Source organism: Leptopilina heterotoma, unplaced genomic scaffold, assembly GCF_015476425.1.
Source record: "Leptopilina heterotoma isolate Lh14 unplaced genomic scaffold, ASM1547642v1 Lhet_68, whole genome shotgun sequence".
Taxonomy (NCBI): Eukaryota; Metazoa; Arthropoda; class Insecta; order Hymenoptera; family Figitidae; genus Leptopilina; species Leptopilina heterotoma.
Genome location: NW_025111157.1, coordinates 2,544,272 through 2,561,306, shown reverse-complemented (window position 1 = coordinate 2,561,306; position 17,035 = coordinate 2,544,272). Strand labels below are relative to the sequence as shown.

Below are 17,035 nucleotides of genomic sequence, written 5' to 3'. Positions count from 1 at the left end.
CAAAAAATACTTAATTTACCTAATTCTTTGAGATTAATTTAAAATTCGTTTTCACCACGAAGAAGCTGATTTGATATTTAAAATTAATCCTGAAAAAATAATTTAACAATTAATTTAGTTTTGTCAGGGTTGCCACAAAAATAAAATTTTGTTTTTCCTGAACTTTTTCCTAATTTTCCGATAAAATTTTAACTTTTTCTCTAAAGAATATTTTTTTCCCTGATTTCCAGACAAAATTTTAACTTTTTCTCTAAAGAATATTCTTTTTCCTGATTTCCAGACAAAATTTTAACTTTTTCTCTAAAGAATATTCTGAGTCACTCTAAAAATTATTAGATAATCAAAAAAATGTTCTATTACATTTATTTACGAATTTCTTTAATTATAAAATTATTCGAATCTTTTCAAAATTCAATTATTTCTAAAAATTCAAGTTACAATTAATTTTTAAATCAATTTTTATTTGAAAATTCTACGAGAATTTAATAATTGATTTAAATACAGAAATAAATCAAATAAATAATAAATTGAATAATTAAATGTTTCTCAAAATTAAATTCTTATAAACAATTTTATCAAATTTTTTAAAAATAATTAAATTCTTTCGAAGAATATTAATAAAATTTTTAAGAATAATTGCATTTTTTCAAGAAATTCAATTAAAATTGTATTGAAAATAATTGAAATTCTGCAATAAGTTTTATTACACATGAAAATAATTAAATTAAGAGCTTAAAATTTTTATAAAATTTGTTTAAATAATTGAGTTTGTTCGAAATATTTTATGAAAATTGCATTTTAAATAATTAAATTGCTGTAAAAATTTTATTATTTATGAAAATATTTAAATTTCTGCAAAGAATTTTATTAAAATTCCTACTCAAAGTAATTGAATTTATCTAAAATATTAATTTATTATTTATCAAAATAATTGAAATCCTGAGAAGAATTTTATTATTTATGAGAATAATTAAATTTTTACAAATTTTTTTCGACGAATTGAATTGTCATAATAAATTTTATTAAAAAAATTTTTAAAAATAGTTGATTTCTTTCGACAAATTTTAATATATTTTTTTTAGAATAATTACATTTTTCGAGAAATTTAATTAAAATTGTATTGAAAATAATTGAAATCTTGTAAAAAAATTTTATTATTTGTAAAAATAATTGAATTCCTAAAAAGAATTTCATTATTTATGAAAATAATTGAATTATTGCGAAGAAATTCAATAAAAAATTTGTAAGAAATTTAATTCCTGTGAAATTTTTATTATTTATTAAAATAATTAAAAGTTTGCGTAGAAATTTATCAACATTTTTTTAAATAATTGAATTCTTTTTGGAGAATTTTAATGAAATAGTAGATATTAAAAATCACTGAATTGAGAAAATTGTTTGAAAATAATTAACATTTTTGACAAGTATTTTATTAAAATTTTTGAAAATAATTGAATTTTAGATATAAGAGTTTTGTTATTTATAATAAAAATAATTGAATTTTGGAGAAGAAATTTGTTATTTATAATAAAAATAATTGAATTTCGGAGAAGATTTTTGTTATTTTTAATAAAAATAATTGAATTTTGGAGAAGAAATTTGTTATTTATAATAAAAATAATTGAATTTTGGAGATTTTTGTTATTTATAATAAAAATAATTGAATTTTGGAGAAGAAATTTGTTATTTATAATAAAAATAATTGAATTTCGGAGAAGATTTTTGTTATTTTTAATAAAAATAATTGAATTTTGGAGAAGAAATTTGTTATTTATAATAAAAATAATTGAATTTTTGACAAGAATGTAAAAAAAATTATGAACATTAATTAAATTTTCTGCGAAGAATTTTATTACTTTTGAAAATAATTGAATTTCTTTCTGAATAATTTTTAACTTCTCCAAAATTAAATTTTAGTTAAAAATATTTTTAACTAAAATTCTTCTATAAATCCATTATTTTCAATAATTAAATAAATATATTTTAATAAATTTAACTAATTTCCGAAGAATTTTAATTATTAAAATTTTTCAAAAATCTAAGTTCTTTAAAATGTTTAGTTAAATTCATTAGAAATTTAATTTTCTAAAATTTCAAATTGTAACCATTCGAAGTTCAATCCGTTTATGTAAATTGTGGCAAACCCTGTTAATAAATTGCAATTGAATTAAAAACCCTTTTTACAATTTCAATTGCAAAACTAAATTTCCAATTGAACGGAATATTTAATCACTTGAAAAAGAATTTAAATATGTACAATTATTTCTCTGAAATTGAAAAAGAATATGTAAAATTAAAAAAAAAACTCAGAGTTTCTTGATATTTTTCATATATTATTCGATTGGGAATCACAATATTCGCTGTACAAAATCAAAAACATACACTGTCAGAAATCGCGCTCATTGCATTCATTTAATTTTTCCTTTTTATCTCTCGTTTTCATTTTTCTCCTTTTAAATTTATTTTATAAGTGCATGTGTAATCAAACATAAAATATGCGCTATTTCTTTCACCATCTTTTTTTGTGTTCACTTTTTATAATTGTTTTCTTATTTCGTTTTATTATTTATTTCTTTTTTTTTTTCTTTATTACGCACGTAGCCTAGGAAGGATTTCGCTCCTATATTTATTATTTCAACTAAATATCTAAATATGTATTGTATGTTTATTGGTGCGACTCTTGACAAGAGCCATACAAAAATAACAGTCGTGAATGATTGGCGAATATTACGCCTTTATCTTTTTTTTTTTATTTCTGCTCATTACGCGGAATATAATCATGCATTATTCACTTTTATTTCTCATTTTAAATCCTTTTCATCATTTTTTTTTTTAAAGTCGAGTGCCATGAGAGAAAGAGAGCTATTTTAAATACGCGGGTGTCTTTTTATTATTTTATTCGAGCATAAAAGAGGGAAAAAATTTATTTTAAAGTCAAAAAAATTACACGAGTCACATTTAATGCGTCTGGGTATTATTCGATAAATTTATAAAACAAGTTCCTTCTTATTTATTTTTTTCGTTTTGCATTTAGATTTTTTTTTGTCTTCCCTCTTTTGTGTGAGATTCAGAGAGCTCTTTTCCTCATGGTAATCGATATTATAGTGAAAAGCGGCGTATTAGGAACGGCTCGATACGTCCCGTTCAAAAATCAAAAAATCTTCTCTAGTAAATGTATAAAAGTAAAATATAATTAATTTCCTCCTAAACTGTTAACGCTGGTATTCTTTAAATTCTAAACTTTAATTATAATATCAATAAATAAAATTTAGAATTTAAGATTTTAAACGTATTGTCCTAGTCTACTGGCGACAGGATGCACATTCCCATTTAATTTTTTTCCCCCGCTTAAGGACCAATTTTTTTTTTAATCAAGTCAAAAAGGCCACAGTGACCTGTCCAAAAAAAAAAAAATTGGCATGACTTCGCCAATCAATACGAATCTTTTTTTGGGGCGGATTCGTACTTCGCTCGAAATCAAGTGCTTCTAGTTCGTTCTTCAATTTTTAAGAGTTTAGAGGCAGTATCAGGCACAATCTATTCACTCTATAACGAACTCTGTATGAAAATTTGTAATGATACGTTATCAATTTCTTTTTTTCTTTTTTTTTTGCCAGACAGAACTACGTTTAGGCAATAATAAACGTTCCTCTTGATATTTTGAGGCACGTTCTTACACTTTATATCTATATATATTTTATAAGCACTCGAATTATTTTCTCGTTCGCGCAATTGATAACGCGAATGAGAAAATTGGCTACTTACAGTAACAACTTTAATCTACTTTTATTTTTATTTTTAGTTTCTTTCATTTTACGCGCAGGACTCTTATATACCAATTAGAAATACCACTTGACCCGAGCGTGGTATAAAAAAACATTCAAAAACAAGGACAACTTCCCCCTTTTTATTTTTTTTCTTAAATAATTAAGCCTTTTAATTACGAACTCTCTTTTCGGTTCAATTTTAGCTTCAGATTTTCGAATACGAAAATGAATTTTTGTCATCCGCGACACTTGCAAAAAAGAAAAAAAAAATGAAACTTGGCATTGAGAATCACAGATTGTATTATTCGATTTAATTAATAATTTGCTTCGTTCTTTTTCTTTTTTTGGGAAAAAACTATTTTTTTTGTCCACGAGTTAATTAATTATTTTTTTTGCAGTGTCGTTGATGACAATTAAATGCGCGCCGCGCACTAAAAATTTGAGTCCTGTGCGCCAGTAGAGTCCCGTGCACGTTTTATCGCGATTCAATCGCATTGCTTTCTTTCTTTCTTTCTTTTCTTTTTTTAAATAATCTAGAATTTAGCGGGAGAGCGCTTCTTTTTTTTTCTTATTAACACAATTAATCTAGATTAATCAATCCGTTATACTACATTTCGCCGTCGACATCCAATTTCGATACAAATATCAGTTCTCGACAAAGCGCGTATCGTAAAAATCTTACTGGCTAAGAGAATACTTATTTGTTAGCATCACGTTGTTTTATCGGGACGCTGACTTTTACGCAGTACCAGTGACGAGTCGATTATTTTGTTGTGGTTGAGTTGCACTGGATTGTTCGTTGGTTGCACGATTCTGATTTGCCGAATTACTGTTATGTAATTGATTTCCAGGTTTGCGATTTGATCCACGATTACCCCGGAATCCACCACGATAGCCGGAACCTGGTCCACCACCACCGGGTGCGCCACCACCGCGATACATTCCACCTCCCATACCACGATTGTTGTAATAACCACGTCCACGGAAATGTCCACGACGCATCGATGAAACGCCAAACGTTTCCGAATTCAATTTACGCTCCGTTCGCCAATCCGTGCGTTGTGAGCGTCTATGCGCAAAAGAATGAGAAATTCTTTTTTTTAAATCAATAACTAAATTTATCATTTGTTCCAGTAAATTTTTTTTCTTATCAATAAAAAATTAAATTTATATTCTGATAATTTTTATTAATAAAATATGTGACGCGTTGCAAAAGAAAGAGACCTAAGAGCTGTCAAAATCTCATAGATTATGTTCAGTTTTTTCCTTATTGATAAATAAATAAATAAATAAATATATATAAAAAAAATAAATATAAACAAATAAATAAAAATAAATAAATAAATAAATATAAAAAATAAATAAAAATAAAACAAATAAATAAAAAATATACAAATAAATAAAAAATGTATACGCTTTTGCTTAAAACATAACAAACACAACAGATTTTGCACTAAAATTAATTTTAAAAAAGTAGCAAAAAATATTTAAAAAGTAGTAAAAAGTACCTTTTGAAAAATTAAATTTTATAAGATTAAAAAAGACTCGTTTTGGTTTAGATTCCAAAAAACTGACTCAGTATTCCCTTGACTTTATTCTGGTAATAACATCAAATCTAAATTTTTCAAAAGTTCATTTACTTCCTAAATTTTAATTTTAAATTCATTAAAATACAATATTGTAGTTAAAAATAATTTTTGAAATTAAAAAAATAAAATAAAATTTATCTAAATTAAATCTGGCAAAATTTTCAAATTGCAAATTTAATTCAATTTTTTTTCAATTATTTATAGGAAATTAACTGACATCAAAAAAAGGTTAATTCTAGTTATTCAAAAGACTACAGTTTTTCACAATTTCTAAATTAAATTATTGGAAAATTGAATAATTTTTGTTAAATATATATTTGAATATTGATTTTTCCATAAAAAATAAACAGAGTGGTCACAAATTTCAGTTTATCAATTTTCCTGACAATTTACTGACATTAAAATTATTTTCCATGACAAAATTCTTTTCACAAGAAAATATGGAAGTTTACGGAAAATGAGTAAAATTTTTGAAATTTAATTTAATTCTAATACAATAATTATAAGAATTAATTACTTTTTAAAAATATTTTAATGTAATTTTTCGAAAACAATTGAATTTCTTAAAAGAGTTTTTGTATTATTTAAAAAAAAAACTAATGAATTTTTTGATGAATTTCAATTAAATGAACATGATTTTTTTCTCTAAAATGTTAAAAATAATTCTAAAATGTAATTATTATTTCTATGTATTTGAATTTTCCAAAATATGTAATTGAAAGTACAGAAAATACTAAATTTTGAAAAAAATTAGAAGCTAATTTTTTATAATTCAATTATTTTGAAAATTTGCAATTAAAATTCTTCAAAAGTTAATTTTCAAAAATTTTAACAAAATACTTGAAAAAAATTTTATAAAATTTCAATTTTTTAAAAAATCTTTTTAATTGTATATTTCAAAAGTTTAAATAGAAAAATAATTCAAAAATAATTTCTGAAAGATTTGTTTATATTTTTCGCACTATAAAAAACGAAATGAATAACATTTAATACCCAAAAAAATATGATATTTTTTTGCAATATTTGGAAGAAAAGTCGAAAAAGTTGCAATTTTTGAAAATAAGTGGAAAAAAATCACAATTTTCTAAATTTTCCTGAGAAAAAATTTGTTTTCCTGACATTTCTCTGACTTTACTGTCTTTACTGATATGTGGCCACCCTGAATTAATACTTTAAATAATTTCAATGTGAAACCTTTTTGAAATTATATTTTCTTTCTAAAAATTACAACTGTAATTCTTTCGAAATTCAATTTAAAAATCTTTTAAAATTGAATTATTTCTAAAAATTTAACAAGAATTCAATTATTTAAAGACAAAAATAAATAATTTATTTTTAAGAATAATTGCATTTTTCGAGGAATTTGTTTAAAACTATTTTAAAAATAATTGAAATCCTGCGATGAAGTTTACTGACTTAGGAAAAGTAATTGAATTTTTGCAACGAATTTTATTAAAATCTTTAAAAACAATTGAATTCCTGAAAAGAATTTTATAAAAATCTTTTTAAATAATTGATTTTTTGCGATAATTTTCATGAAAATTGTTTCTAAGAATTTTTTTAATATTATTGAGAATAATTTTTTTATTCAAACTACTAGCGAATTTGAAGTAGTGCGAATTTTCAAATACAAAAAAAAGTAGCTTTTTGTGTCGCAAATCTAATAGAGAACAGTTGAATACTTCTTAAAATTGAATTTATTCTTATAAACAATTTCATCAGAATTTTTTAAAATAATTGAATTCTTTCGAAAAATATGAATAAAATTTTTAAGAATAATAGCGTATTTTTGGGAATTCATTTAAAATTGTATTAAAAATAATTTAAATCTTGCGAAGAAATTTATTATTTATGTAAATAATTGAATTCTTATAACGAATTTTATTAACATTTTTTAAGTAGTTGAATTCCTGTGAAGAATTTTATAATTTGTGGAAGTAATTGAATTTTTGCCACTAATTGTATTAAAATTTTGTTGAATAATTTAATTTCCTGTGAAGAATTTTATAATTTGAAAATGCTTGCAAAAAATATTAAATTTTTTTTAAATAATTGAATTTTTATTGAAAATATTTTTTATAAATATGTAGTTTTGAAAATAATTAATTTCTTTTGAGAAAAATAATTACAATATTGTATTGAAAATAAATTAACTCTTATAAAACAAGTTTTATGAAAATTATTAATTGATTTCTTGCGAAGACTTTTACACAAAAATTTTTAAATAATTTCTTTCAAAAAAATTTCATGTAAATTATACTTCAAATAATTGAATTTCTATAAAAATTTTATTATTTTACAAAATAATTAGAGTTATTGCAAAAAATTTGTTTAAAAAACTTTTTTAATTTGAATTCTATTGTGAAATTTCATTAAAATAGTAAATATTCAAAGTAATTGAATTTCAGCGAAGAATTTAATTATTTAGAAAAATATTTGAATTCTTGGGAAAAATTTTCTTTAAAATATTTGAAAATATGTAAATTGTTAATTTGTTACAAAGAATTTCACTACCTTTTCTTCAAGTGTTTCTAAGAATTTGATTAAAATTTTTTAGAATAATTTTTTTTATTTAAACTATTAATGAATTTAAGGTAGTGCCAATTTTCAAAAAAAAAAAAAAGAAATAAGTAGTAAATAGTGGGTCTTAGTAGGTGAGAGTGCGTAGCCTGAGTCATAAACTTAAGATTTTGTCAGCTCTTGCGTCACATATTTTTAATAAATACAAAACACTTACCCTTTACTTCTCTCGACAGCTTCGCAACTGATATTATCGAAAAATGACTTCGACTTATCGTAATGTACAATATCAGACTCCTCCTCAGGTTCTCCTTCTCCTGCTCCAGTTTCATTTCCGCTGTCATCTTTCTTCTCGTTATCCGTAGTTGCACCGTCGATCTTGGTCTTCGCTAATTGCGATCTAAAAATCAATAAACATTCATTTAAATCAACTATTAATTAATTATTAATCAAATTAATCAATTATTAATTAATTTAAATAAAATTACATTCCACTACAATTTAAACGAAAAAAACTACATTACACTACATTTTAATCATTTGATTAAAAAAAAATAATGTCGATACAATGCGTAAATCAAAGGAGAGATGAACTCACATTAATTTTAAATTTTGTATCATTTTTCATCTTGCATGGATTCCACATTCGTGATTTCAAAAATACTTGAAATCAACCCGGCACTTTCCATGCTATTCGACAATGAAAGAAATATAAAAAAGAAAAATGAAATCGTACCTTAGTTCTTCAAATTCAGTATTCGCTTGTTCGAAATCATAATCGTTATCAAACTTCAATGTATTCTTAGGCTTCGCGCCAGTATTTCCGGGTTGATTACTCCGGAAATTACCGCGGCCTCTTCCTCTTCCACGCATATTTCCTCTATTCATCCAACCACCTCGATTTCCTCTGGGTCCTTGTATATGTCCTGAAGGTCCATGTCCCATGCCATCTTGCTTATCTCGCTTTCCCTCACTGTACTGCGACATTCCACTTCCAACTCTGCCGCTTCCATGACTGAAATTAATGAAAATCATTTTTTTAATTTCTTTCTAATCAATCCAGATACAAATATCAAATTGATACAAAAATTATTTTAAATACTTCATTAATCATAATGAAATAATAATACTTTTGTAAACAATTTAACAAATAAAAAAAAATACCTTTCACGATCACGGTGAGGTTGTTGCATACGTTGAACATTGGTCTTATCTCCGATTTTGCCAACATTTCCAGAATGTTGTTGCTGATGACCAACCTGAGTATCTTTGTCCGCCGTTGGACTTTTCCTCACCATCAAAGAAGCAGTTGGAGTTGTTGAACGAGATCCTCCGCTTATTAAATCTAACACGCCTAAATATCGGGGAAAATTGAGAAAACAAAAAACCAATTACAATCTTGTTCATCATTAAAAAAAAAATTAACTACTAAAAAAAGTTCTCAATTCCTGTTCCTCTACGAGGAGGCAAAATAAACATATTTTTATAAAATACACAATAAATGTGTTTCGTTGGTTTAATCTTCAATGATAAACGATATAACAGTCGACCAATATACCGATAATAAAAATTAATAAATAAATCCTATTAATCCGCAGACTACAATCAATGGCTATTATGGACTACACTAAATTTTAACTGTTCTTGCTATTTCATATCACTTGTTTAACTGCATTTTGCTCATGGCAACTGTAAAAGGGGAAGCAAATGAAAGCAAAAATTCAGCAAAATTGTGACTAATATTGGAAAAAAATTTTACATCTTCGTGTGACACGTATAAATTAAAGAGGAAGAAGAAACATTGACAAAGAAATATTGTTTCATTAAAAAATGAAGCAAAAAAATTAATACACTAAATAATATAGATATTAAATAATACATAGTGAATAGAAATACAAAATTTGAATAGAAAGAGAAATTTACAGCAGGTGAGAAATAATTAACAATTTTTAAATACATAGCAATTTACAATATTTAGAGATAAAAATTTACATTTCAGGGTTGCCAGAAATATTTAATTTTACTTTTCCCTAACTTTTCCCTGATTTCCAGACAAAAATTTTCACTTTTCCCCGGGACGCTAAAGAATATTCTGATTCACTCTAAAAATTATTGGATACTAAAAAAAATTCTTAATGCATTTATTTGCGAATTTCTATAATTGTAAAATTATTCGAAAACAATCAATATAACTTCTTTTCTAAATAAATATTTAATTTTCATAAATAATAAATCGATTAGGTAATTCATTTTTAAATCAATTTTTCTTCGAAAATTCTAGAAGAATTCAATTATTTAAATTCAAAAATAAATAATTTAATAAATAATTGAGTGTTTGTTAAAATTAAATTCTCATAAAGAATTTTATCAACAAATTTTTAAATAATTGAATTCTTTAGACGAATATTAAAAAAAATTTTAAGAATAATTGCATTTTTCGAGGAATTTGATAAAAATTGTATCAAACGTAATTAAAATCCTGATATCAGTTTTATTATTTATGAAAATAATTAAACTTTTCCCAAGAATTTTATTAAAATTTTTCTAAAATAATTGAATTTCTGCGAAAAATTGTATTACTTTTGAAAATAATTTAATTCTTCAAACGAATTTGATTTAAGTTTATAAAAATAACTGAATTTCTGTGAAGAATTTTATTATTTATAAAAATAATTGAATTCTTGCAACGAATTTCATACAAGTTTATAAAAATAATTAAATTTCGGTGAAGAATTTTATTATTTATAAAAATAATTGAAATCTTGAAAAGAACTTTGTTAATTTTTAATTTTTCTAAATAATTGAATTCTTGCCACGAATTTTATAAAATTTTTTTTAAATAATTGAATTATTTGGAAGAAATTTATTAAAAATTTTGTAAATAGTAGAATTCCTGCGAAATTTTTTCCAGAATTTTATTATAATTTTTAAAAATAATTGAATTTAAAAGAAGAATTTTATTACTTTTGAAAATAATTTAATTATTCAAACGAATTTTATTCAAGTTTATAAAAATAATTGAATTTTTGCGAAGAATTTTATTACTTTTGAAAATAATTTAATTCTTCCAACGAATTTTATCCAAGTTTATAAAAATAATTGAATTTCGGTGAAGAATTTTATTATTTATAAAAATAATTGAATTCTTGAAAAGAACTTTGTTAAATTTTTTTAAATAATTGAATTCTTGCGACGAATTTTATAAAAAAATCTCTTTAAATAATTGAATTAATTCGAAGAAATTTATTAAAAATTTTGTAAATAATTGAATTCCTGTGAAATTTTGCCACGAATTTTATTAAAATTTTTTTAAATAATTGAATTTCAAAGAGGAATTTTATTATTTATAAAGATAATTTAAATTTTGACGAGAATTTTTTTTTTAATTTTTGAACATAATTGGAATTCTGCGAAGAATGTTTATAACTTTTGAAAATAATTGAATTTCTGGAATCATTTGTAACTTTTCCAAAATTCAATTTTTCTTTAGTATTTTTAACTAAAATTCTTCTATCAATCTAGTATTTATGAAAATTGTAAATATCATTCATTAAATAATTTATAAGTCATAGTTTTATGATAGTTCTTGAAAAATTAAGTTATTTAAAAAGAAATTATTGTCAGAAATAGAAAAAATTGAAGGATTTGTTTTAAAATTCCTAATGATTTCATAGTTTACGAGTCAAACAAACAAAACATCAAAATTCAGAGTTTTCTCATGAATTTTAAAAAATTAATTTTTTCTAGTACTTTTACTAAAAATCCCTGACTATTCCCTGATTTCCCTGACCAATTTTACTTTCCTTGATTTTTCCCTGACCTGTGGCAACCCTGCGATTTACAGTTCAATTCACTTCAAAATTTTTAAATTATAGTTTACATTATCATTAAAATTATCATTAAAATGAGGAATCTTATACGAATTTTTAAAAAATCATAAAATAAAATATCACTTCAAGTAACAGTTAATTATTATTTTTAGACTTTAAAACTTTTCCAACCCAAAAAACGTATGTGCATAAAATACTAAATAATAAATTGTTAATAAAAGCAATCAATTATTTTTAAGCAAGCAGTAGTCAAAACATCGCATAGCCAAATTCTGTTTCTCTGCATCAAAAATGTAAAAAAAAATTAAGATGAGTAAAAATTTGTCAACAAAAATAAAAAATTCAAATATAAAAAAAACATCAATTTAAATTAAAGAAATAATAAAGTAAAAAAAAAAATGAATTACCTACTACTCTGAAATAACATGCAGCATAGTAATAATATATGTTTTACAACTAAATAGTTTTGTTTCATTAAAATCTAATTTAATTAATAAATTAAATTATATTAAATTATATATTAAATTAATAAATAAATAATTAGAAGAATAAATAAAAATTACATGTCACAAGTAAAAAAATTCATAAAAAAACAATTTAGTATTGTGAACCCACAAAATGATTCGTATTCGAATTTCAGTTGAATGTGTGCTTTCAGTATTTTGTTAACTAACAACAATTCTGAATCAAGAAACTTGAGTTACTTTATTCATTTATGTAATAAAGTAAAATAAACATTATTTTCTTGATACATAAGATCCATAAGATAGATAAACCCAAGAGTTAAGCAAAACTTCAAAGCACGCAAAATCAAATAAAGAAGAGAAGAGTATTCTATAATGCTTTCGTAATTTCATTGACTTTCTATTGAAAATTATTATGTAAATTAAATTGTCAAGTAATAAAATTTCAGTAAATTGATAAATTATAAATATTATAAATATTATAAATGTGACGCGCACATTTATAAAAAAAAGTTTTATAAATGAATAATTTGATTATAACGGGAAATTGACCTTTTCTTTAAAAACACCTAATCAATTGTAATATTACGAAAGTATTTTAGTAAAAGTTGATATTATTAATAATATTAATATATTAATAATAATAATAATAATAATAATAATAATTGCGCATATAGAAAGTATTTGTCAAGCGTTACCAAGGAACAAGCAGCAGGCATGCCATTGGCCAATAATAATTCATAGCAAAAACAGTTTTACCATCTTCCATAGAACGGTCTTTTGATATTGGGTCAACATTGGCCACCGGTTGTGAGTTTGGTATAGAGATGGCGTTGGGATCGGCAGGGCCCAAGCCCAACTCACTTGGCTGTTTGTTCATTGGTGCGCGCAGATCTCTGGTTGGCATACCCATTACTGGCCCCATAGATCCCATAGGCATACCGTAAGGTGTTCCATATTGTCCTCCCATCGGACCCATTTGACCCATCATTGGATGTCCATAGCCTGGTTGCGGTTGATATGATTGTTGCCCCATTGTCGACGGAACTGTCATCTGCAAATTACACCCGTCATTATTAGATTACAAATATAATAAATAATCTTCAGTGCAAAAAAAAATTATTATTTCGTACATTACAAAATTTTATATTTTCAAGAATAAACATCAATTTTTGAATAATTACAAATTTAAGATTTAAAGAAATCCCTTATTCTTGTTTATTATTCTTCAAAAGTTTAATAAAATTTATCAAAAGAATTTCATTATTCTCATAAATAATAAAATTATTAAAAACTTAAAAGAAAATCTTCATAAAAATCAATTACTTTCAAAAATTTCATTGAAAATTATTTAAAAGACTCCATTATTTTCAAGAAAATTGAAATAAATTCTTAAAAACAATTCAATTATTTTAAAGAATTTTAATAAAAATCTTACCAAGAATTAAATTATTTTCAATACAATTATATCGACAATTTAATTATTTCTGAAAAAAATTATTATTATTATTATTATTTCAACAAATAATTTAATTCTTGCAAAATTTGAAAAATGAAGTGAATTTTTTAGAAGAATTTTTACATAAAATTACTTATTATAATTTTCAGCAAAATTGATTTTTAAAAAACTTCATTATTTTCAAGAAAATTGAAATAAATTCTTCAAAACAATTCAATTATTTTACAGAATTTTAATAAAAATTTTGACAAGAACTAAATTATTTTCAATACAATAATTTTAATTACATTTTCTCGAAAAAATTCAATTATTGAAAAAAATGTTGATAAAATTCTTGATATAAATTCAATTATTTTTTATATTTTTTGATAAATACTTTACAAGAATTCAATGATTTTCAGTATATCGACAATTTAATTATTTCTGAAAATAATTCAATTTTTGAATAGAATTTTTTAAAAACTTTTTCATATAATTTAATCGTTGCGAAAAAATTTATTATTTTTACAAATAATTGAATTTTTGCAAAATTTTAAAAAATAAGTGAATTTTTAAGAAGAATTTTATTAAAATAATTGAATTCCAGTGAAAAATTTACTATTTATTGATATTATTGAATTTTTGAGATTTTTAAAAAAATGTTTAAAATTAATTTAATTTTCCCTGAAATTCAATAACAATTGTATTTAAAATAATTAAATTCCATCGAAAATTTTATTATTTATGAAAATAATTGAATTTTATTAAAAGTTTTTTTACATAATTGAACTCCTGTAAAAAATTCAATTATTTTTAAATATAATTGAATTTTTTCAGAGAATTTTTACAAGCTTTTTAAAAATAATTGAAATTTTCGAAGAAACCAATTAAAATTGTATTGAAAACAAGTGAAATCCTGATAAAAAATTTTATTATTAATATAAAAATAATTGAATTTTTTACATAGATTTTTATTATTTATAAATTGACATTTTGCAAAGAATTTTATTATAATTATTGAGAATAATTGAATTCTTGGTAAAATTCAATTACTTTTAAAATTGTTAGTAAAAATTATTTTAAAAATCTCTATTATTTTGAAGAATATTGAAATAAATTCTAAAAAACAATTCAATTATTTTAAGGAATTTAAAACTTTGACTATTAATAAAAATCTTGCCAAGAATTAAATTATTTTCAATACAATTTTAATTACATTTTCTTGAAAGAATTCAATTATTGAAAAAAATGTCGATAAAATTCTTGAAACGAATTCAATTATTTTCAAATTTTTTTTTATAAATTTACAAGAATTCAATGACTTTCAGTACTTTAATTTAAAAATTTTAAACATTTAAAAAGAAAAATTATTATTCAAAAAGTTAGGAAACAAAAAGGAAAACAGTAACTAACTTCAAACTGCGAACAGATTACCGAAATATACCGATTATTAATATAGATTTACTGAACAAATCTATATTAATAAAATATAGATATAGATATAAATATAGATTAAATATATATTTTATAAATGAAATTATATAAAATAATCATATAATTTCATTTTGAAAAATAACATTTTTTTTCATACTAGTAATTATTGATGTAAAATCTTTATACAATAGTTTTTATTTTAATTACAAATTCAAGTTAATTTAATTAATTCAATTTAACTCTTTCGTTAATTATTTACTTTCTATTTAATGATTTAGATTTAGATTTAAGAAATAAATTGAAAATATTTAACTGATTAATTCTAAATTACGGAAATTTTATAAATTCTTATTTCACCTGAACGATTGCTGGATCATTGGGTATAGAGCTGACATTGCTAACTACTCGGATATCTTTTATGTCCGTTCCACGGAAAAGAATGTATTCATAAATTTGATTTTGAGGTGCAACCGGAATCTGGGTATCTCGATCTTCAGTACCAAATGACCTTACTGCAAAAAAAGTGTTAAAAAGTGTTTAAATTTTCAGAAAATTTACAAAAAATTGAGTATAAAGTATACAAAAGACGTAAACTAATATTGTAGAAATTTAATTCAATAAAAAAAGTCAAATTTCCAAATGACTCATGAATCAACCAAATTTAAACCAAAAATGATATAAAACTTAAAAACATTTCAGAAAATCTCCCCATAAATGCGTATGAAAATATATGAAAATACTTGTGTATTTATATTTCGATCTAGAATGAAAACAAAAGGTATGAGTATCAAAGGGGACATATAATGTAAACATCTGAGCATTGAACAATAACAACTATGTACAATTTTCGAAAAATTCATTGAATAACACGTGTTACATTTTTTTCTTTTTCATTATTGCTTTTTAATTACAGATTGTAAATTAAAATTACGCGTTTTCACGCACAATTTATCAAATTCAACGCCAAGGGAATAAATTTCAAGTATTACAATATTTTCATAATTAGTGATAACAAAAAATTTTTGTTTAAACATTGAATTCGTAATTTTGACGAATTTGTAGATTTTAACAAAAGGACAAATAAATAGCTTTTTACAATTTTCAACGCTATCGAGAATTAAATCACAAGCATTATTATCAAAAGAATTTCAAGGCAAAAAAAAGTGTGGATTTTTTTTGAAAAAAAAAGTATTTTTAATGTGGCTTGTGAAAATATTCCAGAACAGTAAATCCGTTACTAAAGGCAATGATCAAATGACCTCAGTTGTTTTGTACTAAAAAATCAACCTGTAAAGTTTTTGTACAAAAAATTGAAAGCAATACAACTTCTTTTGACTTGGTAATAATTGAAAATGAATTAATAACAAGTTTCATGAAATAGATGAATAAGTTATTTGAGTGAGAATGATAAATGCAGAGTAAAGGTTTAAAGAGCCGGGAAATGGAGCGGCGGGGAAGCAATTTTTTGGAGTCCATCTTGATTGCAAACTTACCGTTGGCCAAAGCGATGGTACATTCTTGCGGATCAACGGTGAAAAGTCGGCCCTCATAACGAATATCCGCTTTTGATATTAGGCTTATTTTGGAGCCTAACTCCGGCATTCCAGTGCTCATCTTAAATCTTTTTTCTTCGCACAGCGATTGATCTGATTTTAAAGGATACACGACACCATCTGACGAGAACTACAGCTGATAACGATGGACGAACGCAACTGACACTGCTACCAACTTTAACATATTAATCATGCGCAGGCGCACTAAACTTCGGCCGCCATTTTGTCACGAAATTTGAAAATTTGAAAATAAAAAATAAACTCAAAGTTCTTTTGGTGTAAAATCATTTATTTAGAAATAATGTTACACGTGAAATATATTTTTATATCTTTAATTTCTCTTGTTTTTATCAAAATTTTATATTTTCACTTGATGAAAACGAAAGCCGGAAGTATGTATGTAGTGGTACGACTGAAAACTACCCCAGTCAATACAAATC

The 17,035-nt window shown here is 23.2% G+C and overlaps 1 protein-coding gene across 3 annotated transcripts; it reads right to left on the bottom strand.

The window, feature by feature from the left end:
• Positions 1-2,312: 2,312 nt before the first annotated feature.
• LOC122510259 (protein LSM14 homolog B) lies at positions 2,313-16,757 on the bottom strand. 3 transcript variants are annotated; one of them, XM_043624760.1, is made up of 7 exons: positions 16,536-16,757; positions 15,400-15,554; positions 12,930-13,224; positions 9,041-9,230; positions 8,613-8,891; positions 8,094-8,276; positions 2,313-4,836 (listed from the first exon to the last, which is right to left on the bottom strand). In XM_043624760.1, exons 1-7 carry the CDS (start codon positions 16,654-16,656, stop codon positions 4,506-4,508), a joined length of 1,554 nt encoding a protein of 517 aa, XP_043480695.1. In that variant the 5' UTR covers positions 16,657-16,757; the 3' UTR covers positions 2,313-4,505. The 3 variants fall into 3 exon arrangements, with proteins under 3 accessions (XP_043480695.1, XP_043480696.1, XP_043480697.1); XM_043624761.1 differs by having other exon boundaries at positions 13,035-13,224; positions 16,536-16,755; XM_043624762.1 differs by having other exon boundaries at positions 13,113-13,224; positions 16,536-16,755.
• Between the last annotated feature and the right edge of the window lie 278 nt (positions 16,758-17,035).